Source organism: Phasianus colchicus, chromosome 20 (genome assembly GCF_987193195.1).
Source record: "Phasianus colchicus chromosome 20, bPhaCol1.hap1.1, whole genome shotgun sequence".
In the NCBI taxonomy this organism is placed as follows: Eukaryota; Metazoa; Chordata; class Aves; order Galliformes; family Phasianidae; genus Phasianus; species Phasianus colchicus.
The window spans coordinates 4,985,011-5,008,015 of record NC_143455.1 but is presented as its reverse complement, the minus strand read 5'-3'; the positions used below and the strand labels follow the sequence as shown (position 1 = coordinate 5,008,015).

The following is a 23,005-nucleotide window of genomic DNA, read 5'->3' as shown; positions in this document are numbered from 1 at the left end:
TGTCTCAGTGGGCATTCTCCACGTTCAGGATAGGCTGCAAGCTCTAAAGCCCACGGATGGGTGCAATTGCTGGATAATTAGCAGTAAAATACTTGCTCATATTTGAGATGTGTTTTAGTGAGAATTAAAGCAGGTGTAGACCTTTAACAGCATATATCTGTTCACCTTCAATACATTGGAGGTTTCCTTGCTGAAATAGCTGCGTTCAACCCACGTTTAGTTGAAGAGCACTTAGCACCATACAGTATCCCAGGTTGGAAGAGACCCATGAGGATCATTGAGTCCAATTCTTGTGATCTTCAGCACTTACACAGATGCTGTAGGGAAGGAATGGTGTGCAGGTAAATGAGTGCAGAGCAGAATCCAGCCCACAGAGAGGGGAGGGTTGTTTGAGTTGGGGGTGAGCTGTGCTTGAAAACAGAAGCTTCCTTTAGGCACAGCTGTGTTGTTTCCATAAATTAACAGTGTCAAGTTGGAAATCTGATGTTTAAACTGGGGGGAATCGGATGTGTTTTCAAAACATTGCACGAGCTGTCTGAATGCTTAGTTAATGCTGAGGTCGTATCAAATAATGCACGTTCACGGCCAACTGATTTGGAGATCAAATTCCATGAAATGTAAATGTCAGCTTCATGTTGAGTTCTGGATCCTGCTGAATGGCCAGGCTGGATGTGGCTCTGGGCAGCCTGGTCTGGTGGTTGGCAAACCTGCACATAGCAGGGGGGTTGGAACTGGCTGATCATTGTGGTCCTTTTCAACCCAGGCCGTTCTATGATGCTATGAATGGCTTTGAAGGCAATGTATCTGAAATGCACTGTGATTAAATGTGTGCACGCACCCATCCTTGGATTGTTTAAATTAATAAGGTGAAAGCTCTTGTGTAAAGAGACACTTGGATTTGAAATGGATTTTATTGTTAGGAATTGGACATACAGCTTTCATGGTCTGCTGGTACAACAGGTTTCTGATTTTATTTTATTTTTTTAAAGAGAGCCAAAAAAAGACTCAAATTATTTAACTCATCTGGTTTGAATGACACAACTCCACATAGCCCTGCCTGAGGGGTACACGGCTCCAGGGAAACAGAACAAGCATCTCTTCCCCTCAGCCTCTCAGGCTGTGATGTGATTGTAACCCAGTGAAGCTTGCATCTTGGCTGCTGGCAAATGGGATGTGATCAATGAGTACTGATTTCTATTGAGTTAACTCAGAACTGAAAGCCTCAACTTGCTTTCATCATCAAGACAGAGCGTTGGTGAGCTACCCTAACTGCAGCATAGTAGTTCTCTCAAAATGAAGCCATTTTTGGCTGTAATTCTGGAAACTGAACCATGTTTTGCCTGAAACTGGTACAGAGCTGTCTTCCTGCGATGCTTTGGCACTGTGCTGTAGGGTCTCTTTGTTTTTTTTTTGTTTTCTATGTACAGACAAGAAACAACTGTTGGATGTTTTTCTTCTCATTGTAGAATTTCATGCAAATTTCTGACAGTTGCCAGGGTTTTATTTTTAGAATGCACGTGGTTATTTTCAGCAGTCAATTAAAGCGCTCATCTATAAAGTGATGGTGCTATATCATTCTTTCCTTGCAGTTTAACTGAATTACTTGCATTGTTTTCCACTCCACAGCATGCTTTGAAATCCCAACACTGAGTTGCAGTAGCAATCGTGTTACAGCTCAATGAGACTGCTGCACGTTTTTGTTGGTTTTCTATCTTTAGTTTTCTGTAATCTAGCAGTTTGTGCTTTACCTTCTGTGACACGTGCTGTTCTTTAGCATTGCTTCTAGGAGGCAGATTTTCACACAGAAGGCAGTGAGGCACTGGAACAGGTTGCCCAAGGAGGCTGTGGATGCCCCATCCCTGCAGGCATTCAAGGCCAGGCTGGATGTGGCTCTGGGCAGCCTGGGCTGCTGGTTGGTGACCTGCACATAGCAGGGGGTTGGAACTGGATGATCACTGGTCCTTTTCAACCCAGGCCATTCTATGATGATTAAGCTCTGATTTCAGCCAGGTGTCCACAAAAAGGAAAGCCTGAGTGCTGCCTACCTATTCCTGCAGCAGAACTGTGGGAGCCAGCACACATGGTGTGAGCTATGGGTGTACACACAGTCGTCTTCTTGGCCATGAAGGTGCACAGTGAGTTATATATCAACTCTTTAAATTAAAAAAAAAAAAACCCTTCACAACGAAACAAGCCTGACTTCATGCATCTGTAATAAGTCTCTCTAACTTTCACTTTCTTTATTTGCCCTTAGACTGACATTATTGTCAAGCTCTATTGGAGAAGGGGAAATCTAACAGCTTTCAAGTCACACGGTGCTGTCTGCTGTGTGACCTTTTTCCAGTTGATGGTTCAATTTATTTAGGTGATAAAGAAGACGCTGGGGCATGTGAAGTCTGTCTTCTTGACAGATGTGAGCTTACCGAAACTTTGTCCTCCTCCTTTTCTCCTTCCCCACATTCACAGTCAGCTCTTAGTTTTTAGAAAGAGGTCCATATATTCTTCTTTGAGGTTTAAATGTTTTCTAATCTTTTCAGAAGTGCACCTGGCTGTTCAGCACGCGAAGGCAAAAAGGGCAGCAGTTGTTGGGATGTACTGCAAAGGAAATGTCTGTGTTTTGTGTCAAGTGATGCACAGCAAAAATCCCTCGTGATGCGGGGTGTGAGGTTGTAGAAAAACAACATTATGTGGGTATTTTTGTCAAATGGGTGATATCATGGGACTGTATCAGAGCTGTGGAGAGCCACAGCCAGTGATAAGGGCTGTTGGTAATGCTTGGTCAGGAAACTTTTCCTGAAATCACGATGAAGTTGTTCCAGCTTGCTGCTAAAAATGTTTGGTTTTGTTTGTTTGATGCTTAGCGGTGTTTAGTGCAACGCTCTATTTCAGCAGTAGGTTACATCTGCTTGTAAGGCATTGGGACCCTGTTGTGGTTGGGAGCAGAAGCCCAGGGCTGGCAGCTTGCTGACCTCCTTGGCATGCTGAGCAATTCCATAAAGGCAGAGCCTTGAGTCACCCTGCTGGTCTGCCAGGAGATGTGTAAGGGTGCTACAGGGAATTGTAAGTGCAAAGAAATTGAATGGCTTTGCACAATGAATGGCTTACCCAGGAATACCTTCTTTGCCCTAAGAGCAAAAGCTCCCAGGCAATGTCAGAGCTGCATATCATATCATTTTTCCTCGATCAATAAGGATATGTTAAACAAAAGGTGCGTTAGTAGGGTTTTTATTGAGTATGCTGTTGGAATAAGTAGATTCTGTCATGCACTGCTGGCTCATTTCAATTGGAATACCACAGTTCAGTAAAGGAAAATAATTGAGTCATAGGTTTCTTACTTAAAGAGTGTTAGATATCATCTTTTGTAATAAAATTTTATGAGGGTGAAATGAATTTAGAGAGCTGATTAAATAGGGACAGCTCTCTTCCTTTCCCTCTTGTGTCGGGTTGGCTCTTTGAGCTTCAAAACAGCAGTTTGGAAAATATTTTCAATAGATAAGCCTTATTGAATTAGAAACATCTATATCTGCTGTTTGTTATTTTCTCCTGAGTTTTGCAATGCTGCCTGCTTTGCAGACAGTCTATTGGGTAAGCATGTTGGGTTCACTTCAGATAATTTTATCAGTGTTAGCACAAAGCACTCATTTAAACTTTTGAAGCAAAACTGGTAATGTTTTTGTGTTTTTTTTTTTTCCCTTTCATATGCTGTATTAGGAAAACTTCCTGCAGTCTGAGCAGTTGGATGCCAATGAGAGCTCCCAGGGAAGAGCAGTGACCACTGTCATTCAGGCAGCAGTATCCAGAAAGGTTGGCTGACTGCATGTGCAGTGAGCTGGGACCACGTGAGGCTTTACGCTGAGGTCTGTGGCACAGCCTTGTGCAATCCTGTCAGGAAGAGCAGGATGTGACTGGTGTAAAAGTGCCAGCAAAGAGCCCACGGTGTTCCCATGTACTTTGATGCCAATAAAATTGTGTTTTTGCTGTTACAATCCTCTGTTAGGAGAAGCAGAGAGGCAGGATTGAAATAAATGCTAATGGCATGTGAGCATTTTCTTCCTCATCTCTGAAATCTTATCAGGAAGTTTAATGTTTATTTAAAACAACAACAACAAAAAAAAAAACTAGCGCTCTATTTGCAGACTTCTTGGCTAGATTTAACTCTGCAGGGCTTTTTTGGAAACACCAGTGCAGTTAATCCATTATATATAATTCGACTAGTGATTCTCATGCCAGCAATGAAGTGGAAGCATACAGGCCAGGCTGGACTTCCAAGAAGCAGCCAGACCTGGGCTGATTTCTTAGTGTCCCCTGTGCTGTGTCCTAGACTGGTTTCTCACTAGAGCTGCAGGGATGGAGCCCCATAGACATGAGGCACTGCTTCCAGCTCCAAGCCACTGTACTCTTAGAAAGCTGTCCCTAGCTCTGGGCTTACACCAAAATAAACAGCACTGGAACCAGTTGCTATTAAGGGTGTGTTAGTGCTGTGTCATGGATGTAAACGCACACCCATGAACATGCCAAATCTAGATGATACCAGACTCAATCTTGCTATTAGCCTACTTTTACAGGCACTGTCTTAGTCTGGATTAGCCAAACAATTATTTAATGGTTGTCTCTGTGGTGTCATCCTGCTGCAGAGGATTTAGATCTGATTGATTAGCCTCAGTGCTCTCTTGGATCCCCAAATGAATTTTGGCAGGGTGGGAATTGATGGGGAGGAGTAAGGAGGGCTGCAAAGGAGAGGAGCTAGCATTGAAAGATTGCAAATAGGACAGCGTTAGCATTATGGGAAGAACAGAGATTTGGAAGAGTCATTTTTTCTTCTTTCTTTTCCGTGTTTTCTCCTCGGCCTTCCTGACCCCTCTGCTATAAAGCAGAGATTTCTCCCTTGGCATCATTGTGAGTCTTCCAGTGATTTCAGGGAGCTCTGGGTAAGGCTTTTAACGAAGAATTTAGAGCTCAGCTGTCTTCAGGCATTACTAGTGCATTTTCCTGAGTTGAGCTCACACCAGTGCATGCGTGACTTCAGGAAGTTTGGCAGAAAGTTTGCAGCCCTGGATGCAGGTAGCTCAGTGCTGAGCTGCCTGGGCACGGCGGGTGCAGCCACAGCCAAACAGCAAAGCTGCAGCACTGAGCATGCAGTGACTGTGAGCAGGGCAAGGCTGCAATCACTGAGTTTGAAAATGAAGCTGCTCAGTTAGAGTTACTTCAAAACAACTTTTTAAAGTTGTTTGGTGATGTTCGGGGGTGTGTGTGTGTATTTAATTCTATTTTTCAGCTTCCTCTTGCTTTTCTTTGTCCCTGCAGATCCCAGAGCAGCGCTCAGTCTGTGCAGGCAGAAGGGAGCTGCCTGCAGTGCTGGCTGCAGACACGAGCACTTGCTGTGCTGCCCAGGGAGCAGAGCTGTGCTGGCAGTTGTGAGCAGTTGGCGGTTCCCCCACAGCGTAAATTACAGGGAGTAATTATTGCTCTTTCCCACTTCCCACCCCAGAGGAAGTGGAATGATCTTTTATCCTCCCTAATACTTTGCCCCTCCTTTAGCCTCTGGGAGTTCTCAAAGTTAGTTTAATAACCTCTCCTCTTGTCTTCCTAGTGAAATAAGTCTTCATTTCCAGTTGTGTCCGTCCTGCTCAGCTGCGTGCTCGTTTCAGCCTGGTGACTTTGCTGTGTGTTCTTCTGGCCAGCTGTGGCTTATTTGTTTAGAATTGCATTTGTCTTTGTTGAATAGGAATCAGAAATGATAAGGGTCCCTCCAGGAACGTGGGTGTTGCTGTTGACATAACGTGATATCAGAAGATCAAGCTATGTGCTTGCCACTTCAAAACTGGAGCTTGGAAATGCTACATCCATCCACATACAAGTGGAAGTGCTCCTGAAGTGACTTGCAGAGTACTGATGAATCTTCTGTCTTTTAAAAATAAATACAGGAGTAACTCCTGTATGAAACAAGGGTGGGAATGTCTGCCCCTCCTGTATCTTTGTGAGACCTTTAGAAAGAAGTTGAGAAATGCAAGCTACAGTTGTTAGAGTTCCCCTTCCTGCAAAGGCACGGCGTGGGGCTGATGTGCTGTGAAAAGGTACTGCTGCTCTACATGTTTGAAGGATTGTTCAGAAATTCCTTTTCTCAGCTCTGTTGGGAAAATACCTGCAAGGACCACGTGCACTGGGAGGATCTGTGTGTTTCTGTTTGGAGCCTTTGCAGAAAGACCACTGAAATATTCATAGCGTTCTGCTCTGTGAGCCATCAGTCGTGCAGGCTGTGTATCCTTTCTCTGCTCCCAAAGCACGTGGGTTGGATGTCTTTCATATATTTTAATACAAAGTGGCTGGTTGAGTGGCCTGTGTTCTCCCAAAGGAGCCAAAACTCACTTCATCAATCAAGAAAACACAGGGCTGTGAGGCAGTTTACCATTCAGGCCATTGTGGAGGAGGGTAATTTGAAACATTATAGTGGGCTGAGAAAAGAAAAAGCTGAAGCAGTGATTGAAAGGCTTGAAATGTCTGAGTTAATGTGACAGTGCTGGTTTTCCTCTGTTGGGCTCCATGGTGGATGATGGGTGCTGGTGGGGGTTTAGCAGCACCTGTTGGCGGGTCTTGCTTTGAAATTAAGAGTGAGAGATCATTTATTTAATAGACAACATTAAAGAACGAGTTTCTGATGAAGCAAGTTAGGTGTTAAACACTTCTCAGGTGAGCCATTTACTTATGTAATTATCTCTCATTTACATTATAATAAATGTTTCTCCAGGGAGTTTAGCCAATCATGAAATGCAATTAATTTTCAAATGCTCTTCAGCATCAATTGACGCTCCAGAGACCCAAATCCCTCATCAGTGTGTGTGTTTTTAACCTCACAAGCTAAAGAGAAGCTGTTTCAGCTTGGCTGATCGTGCAGTTTTAGTGTTTCTTTTAAGGCTTTTCTGTTTCTTCCTTTTGTGTTTGTTTTCTAACAGTATTTCATAAAAGCCTATCTCTTGCTAGAGGACTGGAGTGTTGGGCTTGATGCTTTGTACCTGGGTTATTTGGCTCTGATGTCTCCCCTTGGTTTCCAGGGGCAGCCAGGAGTTGGACTCAACAATCCATATGGGTCCCTTTCAACTTGGGATGTTCTATGAACCTCATCTCTCCAAGGCGTGCATGGAGATGTATGGGTGGAAGGGAGTGACTGGGGACCTCACACTGTCTCTGCAGAGCAGTCTGAGATCATACTGCTGAAATTTCACTGAATCATCAGATAATCACAGAATGGCTGGGTTGGAAGGGTCTTCTACCATGGGCTGGGTGCCCAAGGCCATGGCATTGGGCACCTCCAGGGATGGAGCACCCACAGGTCTGGGCAGTGCCAGGGCCTCACTACCCTCTGGGTAAAGAATTTCTTACTCACACCTCATCTAAATCTCCCTTCTGTTAGCTTAAATCCATTCCCCTTCTCCTATCACTATCTACCCATGAAGTCTGCTTAATTCACTTTCTAACCTAAATGTTGTTGCAAGTCTTAGTTCACTGATAAGATAAAATAATGTGGAGAATTCCACCTCCTAGACCTGTACTTGGCCCAAGAGCTTGGAAAGCTTTCCAAGCATGAATTAATTTTATTAGTGTTCACTTTTTAAATGAATTATGCTCATAGTGGGGACCTCCCATTTGAACCGAGTTGGTTTTTTGGAAGCCAAGGAGCCAGGCAGTGTTGTTAGCCCTCACCTACCCCATGTGGACCTGTATCTGTGTGCTGGCCATGTTTTCTGGTACTGAGCTTTAGTCCCTGTGCAGCTGTTGTTCCAGGGCTCCTGGTCAGCCCTCAGCATTTGTGGGTGGAGAGCAAAGCATAGCCCACCTGTTTGGAGAAAGGAATGCTGGCAAAATCCACTGTAGGAATGCTCTTGCCACTGATATTCTCTCCTCACAGCAAACAAATAAAATCACTTTTGTTGAATGTGTGCATTTTCCTGAGGCTTTCTTGTCAGCCAGGGGTAAGGAGGAAAGGATGCTTTATTTATGGATGTTGCTTTCTGAATGAGTCTAGTATGCTGTCATCTGTAAATACATCTTCAGGCGTATTTCCATTTATTTAGAGCTATGAGAGATGGTATCGTGTAGGGATGAATACTTCACAAATTCCTGAACTATGTTGCATTGCCTCAGAGTACACACATCGCTCCAAACAAATCCCTGTCTGCTTAAACCACCCTGTTGCTTCCAGCAGAACCCCAGCACTTCTTCTGCCTGACAGATTGCCTTACTAGGCACTTTAAACAGACCTCCAAAGATAAGAGCCCGGAAGGTGACTGCTGTGTGCCCCCTGTGTTGCTCTTGGAGCCTCACCTGGTGGGATTTGGGTCCTCCAGCCATCCGTGCATTACCTACAAATAGAGCTGATGGGTTTCAGGCAGCGTGGATTTTGTAAGCACCTCCACGCAGATCGCAGTCAGATCATCGTGTTGATCTAAACCATTTTGTAATCCTCTACAATCTGGGTTTAGAGGCTGTTATTAGTGTCACAAATAAAAGCTTGTGGCTTCTTTAGTTCTCGGGATGAAAGGAGGCACGTACTCCCCAAGAGTGACATATGGACGTAAAGCAACAGAAGCATCCAGGAGGTGAGGTGTTACCCCTCCTTAGGAGCGAGTCCTGAAGTCACAAGGCTGCAACAGAGAGGTGGATTGATGTTACCCTTGTGGTTGATCGTGTGCCTGAAGGAGGAAATAAGATAAACCAGGTGGAAAAGGGAGGAAAAAGTTTCTTATCTGTGTATTTATTTACATCTTTTTCTCACAGTAACTTGAAGCTTTAAATGTGGAGGCGTGGTTTGTGTGTGTTTGTTTGTTTGTTTGTTTGTTTGTTTTCTACCTGGGCATACATCTCTAAGCAAGGCAAACCCTTGTTACCCCAACAGGTCTCCAATTCAGAGCTGGGTATGGTTGGAAAGGGACTTAGGAGTTGTATTTTGTCACAAGCTGTTCCCAAAGTTGGTGAAATGCCTCTTTGCAGTGATTCTGAAAGACACCGTAGGAAGTGATTTCAGCTGCCTTTAGCACTGATGTTTGGGCCGACCAAGCTGGGCACCACATTGCCCTTTACAGGCAACCAGCAGCCTTCAGCCCTGGACAAAAGCATGCTGGGTTCAGCTCAGGGCTGGGTGCTGCTGGCCTAGCATTGACCCTGCGGGGAACTGAGTATTGCCTGCAGTCCCTATGATTCCTGTCCTGAATTCCTGTTTTTGCCTTTCTGCCTGCAGTTACCTGAAAGAGTTCCGCACAGAGCAGTGCCCTCTCTTCGTGCAGCACAAGTGCACTCAGCACAGGCCCTACACTTGCTTCCATTGGCACTTTGTCAACCAGCGCCGTCGCAGATCTATCCGCCGTCGGGATGGGACATTTAACTACAGCCCTGACATTTACTGTACCAAGTATGACGAGACCACAGGAATCTGCCCAGAAGGAGACGAGTAAGTGAAAACTGCACCCTGCTCTGCTGGCATTAGGCTTTTGGAATCAGTCCAGGTGATGATTCCAGCCAGGTCCTGTAGAGATGAGGCAAGTCAGCAGCAAAGCAGCTTTGTAACATACGTAACATGAGAACAGATGTAAAAACTGTAATAGCAATCCATGTGTGCCAGGCCTGCTGCAGTGATGATGCCAAGAAGGAAGAGTTTGTTTTGGTGGGTCATCCCTGGTCGTGAAGCTGGTAAGCTGAAGTGGAGCAAGATGCAAGGGTTTCTGCTGTGTATGTGGCCGTTTCCAGCAATTAAAGGGTTAACCCAGTAGTACAACTTCACCCACGTGACAGATATGAAAGATAAATAGTGTAGTCAAACTGTGGTCAAATATAGAGAGTGTTTTATATAGAGATGCTATAGAAAGCTGGAATTTCAGTTCGCTTTCTTTGTGCCAGTACAAACACACACAGAAAAAAGGCTCTTTATTGGGAAAACAATATTTTTTGCCCAATTAAGTAAAGTTCTTGTGGCTGCAGCAAAATGGAATAAATCCCCAGCCTGAGGCCTCTTTCAGTGCTTTCTTCCTTGTTACAAGAGAGCTGGAAGGGACTGGAAATACAACATTTGGGGGCTTTGGCTTCTAGGTCACTGCTTCATACCTGGCTCAAACTCAACAAATGAAAACTGATGTTATCTCGAAACTCTTTGCTGTCTTGTAGTGTTGGCTTAATACTGCAAATATGAATTTCACCTATTCCATCTCGTTCTTTTGGTATTTCTCAATGTAAATGATACTTTCTCTGCCTCGGAGGGGGAAACAAAACATCAGTTAAAGTAGTAGTGTTGTGATTCTCTTTTCTTGTCCTGTGCTCTGCACAAAGGAAGCATCTGGCTATAGATAGACTGTTGCAGCCCTGTAGGAGTGCATCAGCAGGAAGCAGTAACAGCATGAAGTCTAAATGGGCTGCTGAGGAAATGGTATGTGCCATGTGATGTCCCTTCAATCATGGCTAGTATATCAGAATGCCTTGACAGTGTCCTTGCTCTTTCCAGATCCCTGGCAGTTACTCAGCTAGAATAACAAGCTGCTGCTGGCTTAGTAATCCAGTTGTCTGCTTGGAAGGGAAACCATTGTATACTATGCAATGACAGATTTAAGTGTTCTGTGTAATGTTGAAAGGCACAGTGTAAGAGAGTTGGCAAAAGTGTGTCAACTTACAGCATCCTTTATCATCACTGTGTCTTCCAGTAATGTTGAGTTCGCTAGCAGTGTGACTAAAGTTTGGCTTTTCTTCCCTTTCTCCTGTACCTCAGATGTCCCTTCTTGCATAGAACTACTGGAGACACGGAGAGGAGGTATCACTTACGCTATTACAAAACTGGAATCTGCATCCATGAGACAGACTCCAAGGGAAACTGCACAAAGAATGGAGTCCACTGTGCTTTTGCTCATGGGCCCCATGATTTACGCTCTCCTGTGTATGACATCAGGTTAGTAGAGCTTAGAGCTCGGAATGAAAAGGGCGATTCTGTGCTCAGATGATTGAAGGATCGTACTGCTTCTCCAACTACTTGGTGTTGGGGTGAGGATGGTGCATCCATTCCCAATAAGGCAAATCTATAAAATCTCCAGGGAGGATCCTCAAAATGGGGGGAGGGAGCACACTTAAGCAGTGGAGACTTGTGGGTGCATCAAAATAGTGCATCTGGAATTGCTTGGGAATGAAGAACATGTATTGCAGTTGCTGTTTGGCAAAGATTGTTCTGTCAAAATAGAAGTATGAATTAAATGTACCCACTTAAGGATTGTTGCTGTGTTGATATCACAGTTTTTACTATGTGCTTATCTGTCTCTTCATTTACTCAATCTGTCTGTTGTTCACTTAACACCAAGGGAGCTTCAGGCCATGGAGGCTTTGCAGAATGGTCAGACTACATCAGAAGGTGGCATAGAGGGTCAATCTGCAGTTGCTGCTAGCCATGCTATGATAGAGAAAATACTCAGTGAGGAGCCGAGGTGGCAAGGTGAGTGTCAGTTAAGCTCTATGAGGCTGGAAAGGTCTGTTTTTTTTTTTTGTGGAGTGCATGCTCCTTTCAAAGCTTTTGTGTATTAAATGTAGATCATGGTAATCTCTCCTAACTGGTTGTATTTCTTGCAGATACAACGTATGTTTTGGGAAACTATAAGACAGAGCAGTGTAAGAAGCCGCCTCGTCTCTGTCGCCAGGGTTATGCCTGTCCATACTATCACAATAGCAAAGACAGAAGAAGGAGCCCAAGAAAACACAAATACAGGTACCCTGGTCCTGGGTCATCTGTTTCCCAGCTGAGTACTGAGGTATAGAAGGAGTCTGTAAGGGGAAGGATCTAGGATTTTCTCTGCCAGACAGTTTTTTAGTGTGCCTCCAAGAACTGTCATGACAGTTATGATGGACTGTAACTTCTGTCTAGGAGATAGGGTAACAGAAGAAGGACTTCTGCCTTAAAGATGAAGCAGTGTCTCTAATAAATAAGTAACTGTTGCTAAATCATGTTACAGCTCTGGTTTTATAGTAAATAGTATCTGTGTTAGTCTTCCCCTTCTCATACAAACTCTTATTTTAAAATAAACAGTGCAAGAAAAAAAAAAGACCCCTTCTGGAAACAAATTTACAGAGCAGTGTTTTCATGGGTGAGGAATTCAGAATCATCAAGCTGCTTGTTGTATGTGCCTAGTGATGGGGATCGTGAGGCACACTGTGACCAGTACTGTAGCTGGATGTGCATTCCTAACCAGATGCTAAAAACTGCCTTTGAGGCACCAGGGTGTTCTCATCACTCAGTTGTCACTGGATTTTTCTGCATGCTGTGTCTCCCTGACCGAGTTTCATCCAAGTTATAGGTCCATGTTTCCTCTGACATAACAATGCTTTTGTTGAGGTCTCAGTAGGGGTTCTCCTTAGTTCCTTTTTGAAAAACATAAGAGCAGACCAGAAAGCAAGGAGAGAAAATGCCGTGGATGTTCTCACTTCCCTTCTCCACCCCCAGCATTCACCGAAATTTTTGAATCAGTACAGAAGTCCTGTATTTAAAAACAATAATTAAATATATACATTAAAGGAACATTAATACAAAGACGTTCAGGAGAAATTGGAATCCTAAGTCAGTTTTCAAGCAGCAGCCATGTGCTTTCTGCCCCTGTTCAGTCGCTTTGGGAAGGGGAAAGGAGAAAGCTTCTCCCTTCCTGATCACTGCTTACTTCTGTATTGCTTTCCCCACCCCCAGCTGATGTGACTGCCTCTTCTGTGCAAGTATCTGCTGCTGCTATCTGCTTCCCTCTGCTGTTGTTTGAGGGAATGAGTAAGAGCATAAAGAGCAGAGGAAGTAGGTCACAGCAAAAATTCAGACCTGGGAAACAGAACAGTTCCAAGCTGGGAGAAAGAAAATGGGCTTGCCTTTTCCCCAGTGACCTGACTCAGCCTCTTTTTCCACATGGCCACACTATAACCCTGGAAACATACCAGTGTAAGGGTATTACGTGTTTTAGGATTAGCCAATTAACTTACTAGCTTTCTATGAATGTACAGTTCTGAAAGAGAAACGAGACCGAGCGTCTCTGACACTAATCACATCAGCTGCTAATTTTAAGTTACATTGGTTCAGGTTGTATTCAGTTTCAGGTAAGAACTAAGCCATGCTTCTTTCATTGAAAAATAGGAAGAGAAGGAAGACGATGTAATAGCAGCATTGTGGGGGCAGGGAAGCAGCAATAAGCCAAACAGATTGTGCAGCTGGGGGGGGGGTGGGCAGCTGAGCCTGTTTGCTGATTGAGGAAGCAAAGCTCGAAACATGTTGGTGTATCTAATACAGTCTATCACTACCTTGTTTACACAGATCTTCACCGTGTCCCAGCGTGAAACATGGAGATGAGTGGGGAGATCCTAGTAAGTGTGAAAATGGAGACTCGTGCCAATACTGCCACACTCGCACAGAACAGCAGTTCCATCCAGAGGTACAGTAACCTCCTCAGACCATTGGGTAGCTGAACGGAAAAGCAAATGTATTCCAGGCTGATGAGATGCATAAATGTGCCAGCTGGGAGAGTATGTGGGCTGCTTGCAGTGTGGTCCTGGGATTCATAGGAACTGCATGTTGGAAGCTCAAATTCAGCTGCTTGACAGAGGTGCCTTTTCATTCAATAGATTGGATGGGAAGGGGTAAGAACATTGGGTGAAAATGCCAATCTGCAGGAGAGCAGACTCCTGGGTGGGGGAGTGAAAACAAGGTGTGGATTTTAAGCATCCGTTTTTGTGAGGAAAAATCTTCGTTGATGATGGTTGCACTAAACAGTTAATACTCACAAATTGATACTGAAAGCAACCATGCTCAGTGAGCATGCCCAGAACATTCCAGTGTCCTTACAGAATGTGGAATTGAGACCTTGTCCTGGTCTGCTTCGTGTTTCAGTGTCAAAAAGCTTTGTTGGGCTTGTAAAGTAACCATTGTCACTGCCTGTCAAACTTGGGGAGGGGGAACGATCCATCTCCTACAGTCATTGTCAATGGCTTGTCATTTTCCTTGCAAATGTGGCTGTAATTTTCTGTGCTGTTATTTATCAACTGTTTCCTACCTTTTACCACTTCCACGGAGCTGCAAATGAGACTGAGAGTTGATGGCAAATGGTGATCTTTGGGTGAACTGACTGTATGGGGTGTTCTTTGCGTGAGCTTAACTGTAATGGGCATAATTTGGTGTTTCCATAACCACAGTGGGTTTTTCTTTCATCGAAGCAAAGCACTGAAGTGGTGATTCCAAAATCTGTTGGCCTTTGTGCCTTTTATCTGTGTTTCTATTTTGCTGTTGAGTCTGTTCATAGTACTTTTGTACCTGGGCTGCCAGTCACTGTTTTTCCTGTTCATGTCTGGTTGTTTTTGTTTTTTTTTTTTCCCAACCTTAGATCTACAAATCCACCAAGTGCAATGATATGCAGCAGTCTGGCAGCTGTCCCCGAGGACCCTTCTGTGCCTTTGCACACGTAGAACGTACGTGGGCTGATTCTCTCATCTTTCATGGATATTTGAACTATGGAGAGCTGCTGGCCGGAATAGATAGTGTAAAATATAGGGCCATAAAGCTAGGACTTTCATGAAGGATTTTCAAAAGCAGAGTATTAATTTGGACAATTCATAGAATCATTACAGTTGGAAAAGACCACTTAGATCACCTAGTCCAACCATCAACCCATCCCCACCATCCCCACTAACCACGTCACTCACTGCCACATCTGCCCTTTTCTTGAACACCTCCAGGATCAGTGACTCTACCACTTCCCTGGGCAGCCTGTGCCAATAAATTTAATCATTGGTAAACTGGTGATGGTGTTCTTTTGTGGCAGTTTTGTTCACAGCTAACAGTTAGCTCCTAAGTCCTATGACTCCTGCTCATTTCTGCACTTCAGTCTCACTGTTAAATTTACGGTAATTAGAACAGGTTACTTATAACTCAGTAGATTGGCTCTGATACTGACACAGTTTGTGGCCTTGAGCAGATCTTTGTTACTTGATTATCCTTTGTTAATGGCAGAATTAGTAATTGCTGCCTTTGTCAAAGAATGGTGAGAGTAAATTCCCTACGGTTTACAGAGTTCCTTTTATAGGAGGCCTTGCAGACAAGCAGTAATTATAGCTAGGGCTGTGGGCTATAATGGCCCAAGACACAATAGTGCAACTACTCAGCAAGCTTAAGAGAGAATTAAATCTCAATAACAAAACGGTGTTTAACAAACTCCCTTGTGTGTTACGTAGTATTTCTGTTTAGGAGATGCCTTATTTATAACCAGATAACTGCACTCAGTACTATGTTCCTTTCAAGTCAGAGTAACATTCTTTGGCCAGCTAGCTGACTGCATTGTGGCTGTTTTTTGTGCCATCTTAAGGAATTGTACTTTTTTAGTCCTTTCTTATTAAGGTGAGCACTGAAATATTCACCTGAAATAACAGGAGTTTATTTACTGCATATGCTCTTAGTTTGAGTTTTGCTGATTGTTAACAAGAGACGTATAGAAGTCAGTACTTTAAAGATATTGCAATATAGGTGTGGTGGCAGTTGTGTAGATGGTGTAAAGATGCTGAGCTGTGTTAGATGTAAATACTACAAGTCAGTGCCACTTTCTTTTTGTGCAGTTGACAGCTGTATTCCTTTCTGTGTATGTTACTTCTGGTAATAGTTTGTACTGAGAGCAGATGGAAACTTATCTCTCTCAGCTAATTATAATGTATCCATCAGCTTTGTGCCTAGCACAGAAAGAAGCCTTGCTTAGTTCAAGACAGCTGAGTGAATAGCATGCAATTCATGCAAAGAAGATAATTTTGGAGCAGCGTTAACCAACTAAGAGCTGTACAATGTACAAGTGGTGAAAGTAGTAGTGTAAGGAATCCTAGCTTAAAAAGTAGCTCTTTGTCAGATAAGGTTTCTCTTCGCTTCTGTGCTACTTCTAAATAGATGTTTGTGGAATATTTCTTCTCTCAGAACTAAGTATTCTTGTTCCTAAATGTCTTGTGGTCTGGTGGAATTGGTCCACTTTGAGTGATGTTCCATTTGCTTTTCTTCCCTGCAGAGCCTCCGCTCAGTGAAGATCTGCAGCAATCCTCAGCTGTGTCCAGCCCCACGCAGGCAGGCCCAGTGATGTATATGCCATCAGCAGCTGGTGATTCTGTTCCAGTCAGCCCTTCCAGTCCACATGCTCCAGACCTTAGCAATGTAGGTAGCACTGTGGGGAGGCCTTGTCTTGTGCTTTATAAATCTGGGCTTCTTTGAGCTGATGTACTCCTTTCACCTAAGAAGAGCAATCTTAGGTATCCAAAGACAGAAGGCTATGACTTCTTTCTTTTAGATCTAAGCACCATGCTGTTTAAGAGATATCTTTGTTTGGAACATGCAGTTCAGTAGTTTAGTTTTGTCAGTTCACCTATAAAATTTCTAAGCCTTCCTTCCCGTGCAAAGCTTGTTGATACACTTTCAGGAAGGTGGAATGCAACTGTACATGAAGTCCAACGCCTTCCTGTCTGGAGGTACACATTGGGCTCAGTTTCCAAATACTCCTTAAAGGCTGTGAGCCAATATAATCTAAAGTACATAACTACAGTTGAGTTTGTTTACATATGTAAACGCAAAGGCTTAGCCTGTGCACATTGTTTTGTGACTTAGAATATCCTTGATTCTCTCCTTCTCCTCCTTCAGGAGATGGTTAAACTCTGCAGTATGTTTAAGTAATGCTCCAGAGCACTGATTGTATTCTGGTTACACGTAGGAGAGGTGAGATCTTCAAATGCTGAATGGAAAGTGGAAACACACAAAGAAAGACAAGTGCATGGAATGCCAGAGCACTTCATTTTTGCTGAGGACTTTTTTTTTTTTCTATTAAGTCCTTCCTGTTTGCATTGCTGTTGAAGAGATTATACACTTTATCAAATACTTGGTCAAGGTTTCAAGAAAGTTAAACGGCAAGAGTTTAACCTGTTCCAAGCTGATCAGAATGAGGTGAACTCATTTGGGACTTCTGTTTAGTCAAGTTCTTTTCTTTGATAAGAAAAAATGATAGTTCTAGTTTTATCAGTACCAAAGCCAGCCTTAGTTCTGTTAAATTTGATTGCAAATAGCATTCTGCATAGATCTTGGAAAGACAAGGCATGCTATGTTCTCTCGGTAAAGATCACTAAAAAGAAGTGAAAAACAAAACCCCTGCATCCTTCAAATGAATCGTCTAAACGCTCTGAAAGTCCAACAGAATTGTTGATCTCTTCCATGTTTAGGTCTTTTTCTGTCCTCAAGCTCTTCAGTCTTTTAAACAGTCTCTTAACTAATCCCTAGATATAAGCCAGAAGGCAACATGTGTATTACTGAGACATAGGGCATCTGCATGTAGCTTGCAAACAAATATGACTTTGCTGGTGATCATTTTTACATGATGAATTAATCAAAGAAAAAGGTCCCTCTGGCAGCCAGCCTCACATGGCCTGTTCTGTTTTGTATTTGTACTGTAGGTGTGGAATAAATCAGGAACTCTGCCAACTAGCCCCACCTCCACCACAGTGAGTAGAAACTTTGCGACTGTAGGGAAGCACAGACAGCAGAATGTCTGTATAAAAAATGAAGTATCAAAATATTGCAGGATATTCCCTCTTTCTAATGCCAGCCCCAACTGTGCCATGTTTGAATCTCTGGTAGGAGTAGTTGTCTAAAAGTTGCTTGAAGCACAGTCATGCTTGCCAGTGCAGGCAAGTAACTTCCTATCCCAGGAAAATGGGATATCTGCACTGAGCCAGGTAGGAGCTTTCTCTAAACCTCCTTTGCTGCTGTCTGTGGTTTCATCTGCAGTGCAAAACTAGCCTTGTTGCATGTGGTTGTGATCCCTGGTTACAGTCCAACGAATAGAAATGTTGGAAATCCTTGTGTTTTTTGTTTTATTTTTTCTTTTTTAATGCAGCTGTCAATACTTGGATTGTGCCTGCATTAAAACTTTCAGATTTCCCACTGAAAAACAAAAATAATACAGTATTACACACGGCTCAAATACATTTGGTTGTTCTGACTGCCACAGTACCCTTCCAGGTTTCACACTGCTTCTCAGAACACAGAGAGGTTCCACATCACACTGCAGCCTAAGAGCAGTGAGAAGGGTTTTGGTCAGGTTTAGTCATATCCAAGGCCTCAGAAAGAGTAAATGTTTCTAGAGCTGTAGGTTGTTTTATTGTAAGCTTGCACTCCAGTACAAAGTATTGGCATTAAAACCATAATAGTGGGACTGTATAAATCCTGTCTGTACTGGGGCTTTTTCCTGGTTTTTAATTCCTATTTTCTGTGAGCTTTTACTCTTGTGTTGACTGTCAGTAAAATTGATGCACACAGAACTGAATGAACTTTTCCTGTCGTGCCTTTCTTCTTCAAGTTGGTGCCACTAGCTGGCTGTAATTTTCTGACACTTGTTCCTTCTGTTAGATTCTTTGTAGGAACAGCAGTCTCGGAAGCCCATCTAATATATGTGGGTCTCCTCCTGGTGCGATTGGAAAGCCACACAGCCTGGAGAGCATTGGTTTTCCTCCAGATTCAGTAACAGCAGCCGGCAGCTACAAGAAAGCACCGGGGTTTGAGCGAGAAGATCAGGTGGGGACCGAGTATTTGAAGAGTTTCAAATGCCAGGTTAGTAGGAAACACGGGCTGGAAGAGTTGGGGGGGATGAAGAAGATGGAGAAATTGCCCAGTCTAGCTTGAATGTGTTTTTATTTTTCAAGGAACAAAAAGGAGACAGGGGTATACTCAGTAGCAATTCTCAGATCTGTGCTTTCAGCATCAGTTCGAGTCTCTTCCATCCCACATCTGTTCCTGTCTGCCCAGCTGCCATCGTGAGCTCAGTTTGTAGAAGCTGAGCTGCTTGTTTTCATAATCCCTGACAATTCTGTCCTCTGTTGACCCCAGGTATCTTCCCACATACCACTTCTTGCTCTTTCTTTTTTCATATTTAGGTTCCTTGTTAAGAGTTACTGTTTCTTCTGCTACGTTGTCTCATAGAAACTCATCCTTCCTTCTCTGATTTCATTACAGACTCTTACCTTCATCTCCATAACTTGGTTTATCTTCTGCTTTCAGCATTCATTTCTGCAGCGTGTTACAAATGCATTTTGTTTCTCTGGCTGTATCATTCTGATCCTTGACTCTCTCTCTTGGCTTCTTCTTAAATTCCTCGTTCTCATTTGAAGAACTCTTACCTAATCCACATCCCTAATGACACACATTGTACCCTTTTGAATATCCCAGTCTTGCCTTGCTGCTTCCTTCTCAAAGTCACCCATTATACAACTGCTCCCTGTGCCTCAGTCTCTTCCATCTCTTCTGCCACATTAGCTTTTCCACAGTCAACTTCTTTCTGTGAATTTCCTTTCTTGATGTTATGGTTAAATAGTTTCTCTGCACCATCGTTTCCAAGTCAGCTGTGTCCAACCCAGAGCTTGGTTTAGATTCCTAACTAGGTTTGTAAATGTAATAAAACAGTAACTCAATTGAGGGGATGGGTTAGCTACCCTTGTGAGGAGGAGAATGCAGAAATGTGTCTGATAAGCTCTTCTTTTGTTGTTTGTTTGTTTGTTTTTTAAGAAAAAAGCATATGTTGCTTGAAAACAGAGATAACAATAAATGCTGCCTTCAACCTGGCAACATATAAACTCTTCCCTGTAGTCTTAAGAAGCCTTAATAAGCTTTTTGCCCTGCTAGCATTGCACTGCTGTGAGAAAGCAGTGAAAATACCCTGTCCAAATAAGATCTTGCAGAAAGCAGTTGAATTTGGAAGCAGGCTCAGTGGGTTTTCTCTTATTTATTTTTACAACTTTGGGAAAATATGATCAAACTTTGCAGTGGGACCAGTCTCAAACACTGTTTAGTCTAATTAAAATGATTTAGTGACACATACAGATGAAGCTATATGCACGTAGGCTTTCTTGTAAATGCTTCCATTGTTTTTATTTAAAGCACATGTGACTTAGGAAATTGCAAATTGATACAACACATCTTTGGAGGTAAAGCTCAGCCCGTGCTGTGATCCTGGCACTGCTTGCAGGCTCGACAGCTTGTAGCAGTTGTTTAGAAACAAAAGAAGAAAACATGTGCTCCTTCTCTGTTGCCTCTGTTGCAGAGGAGGAGTGAACCCAAAGCTGAAGGGCTGAGAGAACCCCTGTTTCCTGCCAGCAGAGGCAGGGTGCCAGGGAGGCCCTGCTTTGGAGAAAATGGGCAGCAAGCCTAAGCCAAGGAGAAAGGAGATGGAGCTTGAATAGAGCTTTTAAAAGGAGCCAGATGATGAGCATTTATGTCTGAAGTCCAGGCTGCGTTACAAAGATACTGTATTCAGGTAGTTTCTCACTCATGTGGCTTTAATTAAGTAAGAAAAACCCTTCTGTTAGCAGCTATTTATTCCAGTCATTAAACAAAAAAATGGAAGTAATCACAGTTGCCTTATGTTAGGCTTCTGAAGACAAAATTAGGTGTCTCATAAACGTCCTGATTAAATTTTGTGTTAATGTATAATTACTTACTTTTTTAATCTCCAGTAATTCCCTTTGGCTGCAGTGGGCACCAGAGATTCTCACGTATGCTGTAAATTACACTGGTAATTAGGCACTTAGCTTTGTTCACTTGTATTTGAAAACTTAGGAGGCATTTGGGCTCGTCACTGCAGTAAGATTGTAATTCTTTTCCTTTGTAGAATTAGTACAAATAATTCCTGTCTTTATTAGAATGAAAAATGTGTTTGCAGATTCCACATTGTTTGTGGTAAGGCTGAGCCAGCAGTGAGGGCTAAAAATACTGTTCCAAATTCTCAAAGCTGGAAAATGCAGCACTGGAAGGAGCTGTGTGCCACAAGCAGGAGGTGTTTGGGAAGTCCAGCAGCCTTGTTCCGTGCTGGTCATACAAGATTCAATTTCATTCATAATTTATGGCCTCTGTTTGCTTTCCTGACTGCCACAGCGTGAGCTGGAGAGTTTCAGCTTGCCCTTTGCATTGCTATGTTGGTGTGTGCCCTTCTAGAGCTAAAGGAGACTGGCTTAGCAGTGACAATTGCTTTACTCCACTGATGTTACCTGGATGCAGGGTGGTGAGAGGTGGGGCTAGCTCACAAATGCATTCATTTGTTTCTTTAAAGGAGGGAAGAAACACAAAGCTTCCAGTAAGGCTGGGCAGTACTGGAGCCAGCCGTGTTGGCAGGAATACCTCCCAGCGAGGGGGCACAGCTGTGTGTGCCTTCACTTCAGCTGCTGACGTCTGTTGATAGCACATCTTGTGTTCAGATGAGTGTCAAACAGGGCAGGGATGTGCTGGCTAATCTAGCAGGCATGTTATCAGGCGCACACAGATGCAGTAATGCGGCGCAGCCATTGCACACAAAGGAAGCCAAGCCTGTGGTTGGTGTGGTAGCAGTTTGGCTGTATGTAAACATGCTGTATGCAGCTCAGAAAAGTGTGAGAGAATGGTACCTGCTGCAGAAGGATCTTGGTTGCCTGTTTGCCAGGCCTTGATCCCTCCCTCCCCCCTCCCCAAATCTGCCCAAAGGCAGAGAGCTCAGCAGAGAAAACGATCTAATCAGGGAAAATGGGGGATGGATCCTGCTGCTGCTACTCTTTCTCCTGCCTGGTTATGTCATACCTCTCCAGCACCTGGTGGTTTTTCATTTTTAGACTGTTTAAGCCAAGAAATCAAGGTGTATTGCTTCAGGCCAGCATGGCATCTTTTGCTGCTGTGGTGCATTTTGTCCTGCAGAGATGGTGATGCAGATGATTGAGCAGGCGTTGTGCCTCGATCACGTCTCTGATTCAGATGGAGGGAGCTGGCAACCAAGCAGACCTGACTCTGAGCAGTTATTTTGCCCCCTTTCTGTGTGCAGAGGGTGTCACTGATCTCCCTGTGCATTGCTATTGCACACGTAGCAGCATAGGAGGAGCAGAGCACAGGCTGCAGATGGTTACAGGCCAACAGGCTGCTGAGACCACATCCTTCCCAGCTCTGCCTTGTGTAGCTCAGCACTGACTGATGTCTTGAGGCAAGAGGGTTGAAATCCGTTAAGGACGTGGTGCTGCAACATCCTGAAGCTGAATTTTTAGACTGGATAGTGGAAATCTAAATACATGTTGGCAGTTTTGCAATTCCAGCCAGTGTTGACCTCAGTTATGTTTTATAGCCTTGAGAGAGAGGGATGATTTTGCTTTTAAAATTGGTCTGTTATCACTTTATTTTTGTTGATAATGAAAGGAATTTGAGGAGATGATCCAGATTCTTCCCCATAAAATTGTTCTCTTTCATACTGCATCTGTTCTCTTCTTCCAGAAACTGTGAAAGGCTAGCTGAGAACTAGGAGGGATTGAGAGAAGACTTAATCTGCATACTTTATTTTCCCAAAGCTGCAAAATATTTACATAATTTAAAAGTGCAATGTGCCTCCCACTGTTTCTGGCTCTATTTTTATTTATTTATTTTAGATAGTGTTAGGGGTGGTGAGTTATTTATAGCAAGGCAAGATAAGTCATATTTGGTCTTGGTTCCTATGATGTCCTTTGTGGCAGCACAGGAATATAGCAGCACTGAAGAGCACTGAAGCCAAATGTAATTGTGTCAAGTCTTTGCATAACTCCAAGCATGATGCCTTGGTGTATAGAAAGCCAAATGGGTTGGGGTGTTCTCAGTTTGCTGCATAGTCCTGCTCCCTGAATTCTCCAATGTCCAAAGCAGAGCATGAGAGACTGTGCTTCCCATGGCCTCTCTGAAGGAAGCCAGCACTCAGCCCTTCTTAATTTTGCTGCTAATCTCCCTGCTTATCTTCTGTTTTGTTTGTTTACTGCAGCAAGCAAAAATGAAGTCCCATTCACTGGAACACAGGAGCCAGGAGCAACCTTTGTTACAGCCCAAACAGGTACAGTACTGCTAGCTTAGTGCTCACACTGCCACAGACAAGGACAGGAGGTCTCTATGGATCCAGGCAACTCTGCAGGGAGTAAATGACAGTCCAGACACCATGAGGGATGCTTAGCTTGATGGATTATTTTATGAAGATGG

At 43.5% G+C, this 23,005-nt stretch overlaps 1 protein-coding gene across 7 annotated transcripts in view; it reads left to right on the top strand.

Moving 5' to 3' along the window:
- Positions 1–23,005, top strand: part of UNK (unk zinc finger) — a 37,852-nt gene that overhangs the window by 6,259 nt on the left and 8,588 nt on the right. For 5 of the 7 annotated variants that reach the window (XR_016459149.1, XM_031599056.2, XM_090122196.1 and 2 more), the window contains exons 2-11: positions 9,233–9,442; positions 10,748–10,924; positions 11,328–11,458; positions 11,593–11,728; positions 13,307–13,424; positions 14,370–14,454; positions 16,029–16,171; positions 17,455–17,502; positions 18,410–18,610; positions 22,794–22,862. Coding sequence is in view for 6 of the 7 variants with exons in the window: in XM_031599056.2 (XP_031454916.1) it covers positions 9,233–9,442; positions 10,748–10,924; positions 11,328–11,458; positions 11,593–11,728; positions 13,307–13,424; positions 14,370–14,454; positions 16,029–16,171; positions 17,455–17,502; positions 18,410–18,610; positions 22,794–22,862 (1,318 nt within the window). In the remaining variant the exon portion in view is untranslated. The remainder of the gene's footprint in view (positions 1–9,232; positions 9,443–10,747; positions 10,925–11,327; positions 11,459–11,592; positions 11,729–13,306; positions 13,425–14,369; positions 14,455–16,028; positions 16,172–17,454; positions 17,503–18,409; positions 18,611–22,793; positions 22,863–23,005) is intronic. The other 2 variants (XM_090122195.1, XM_031599054.2) reach the window with 2 other exon arrangements.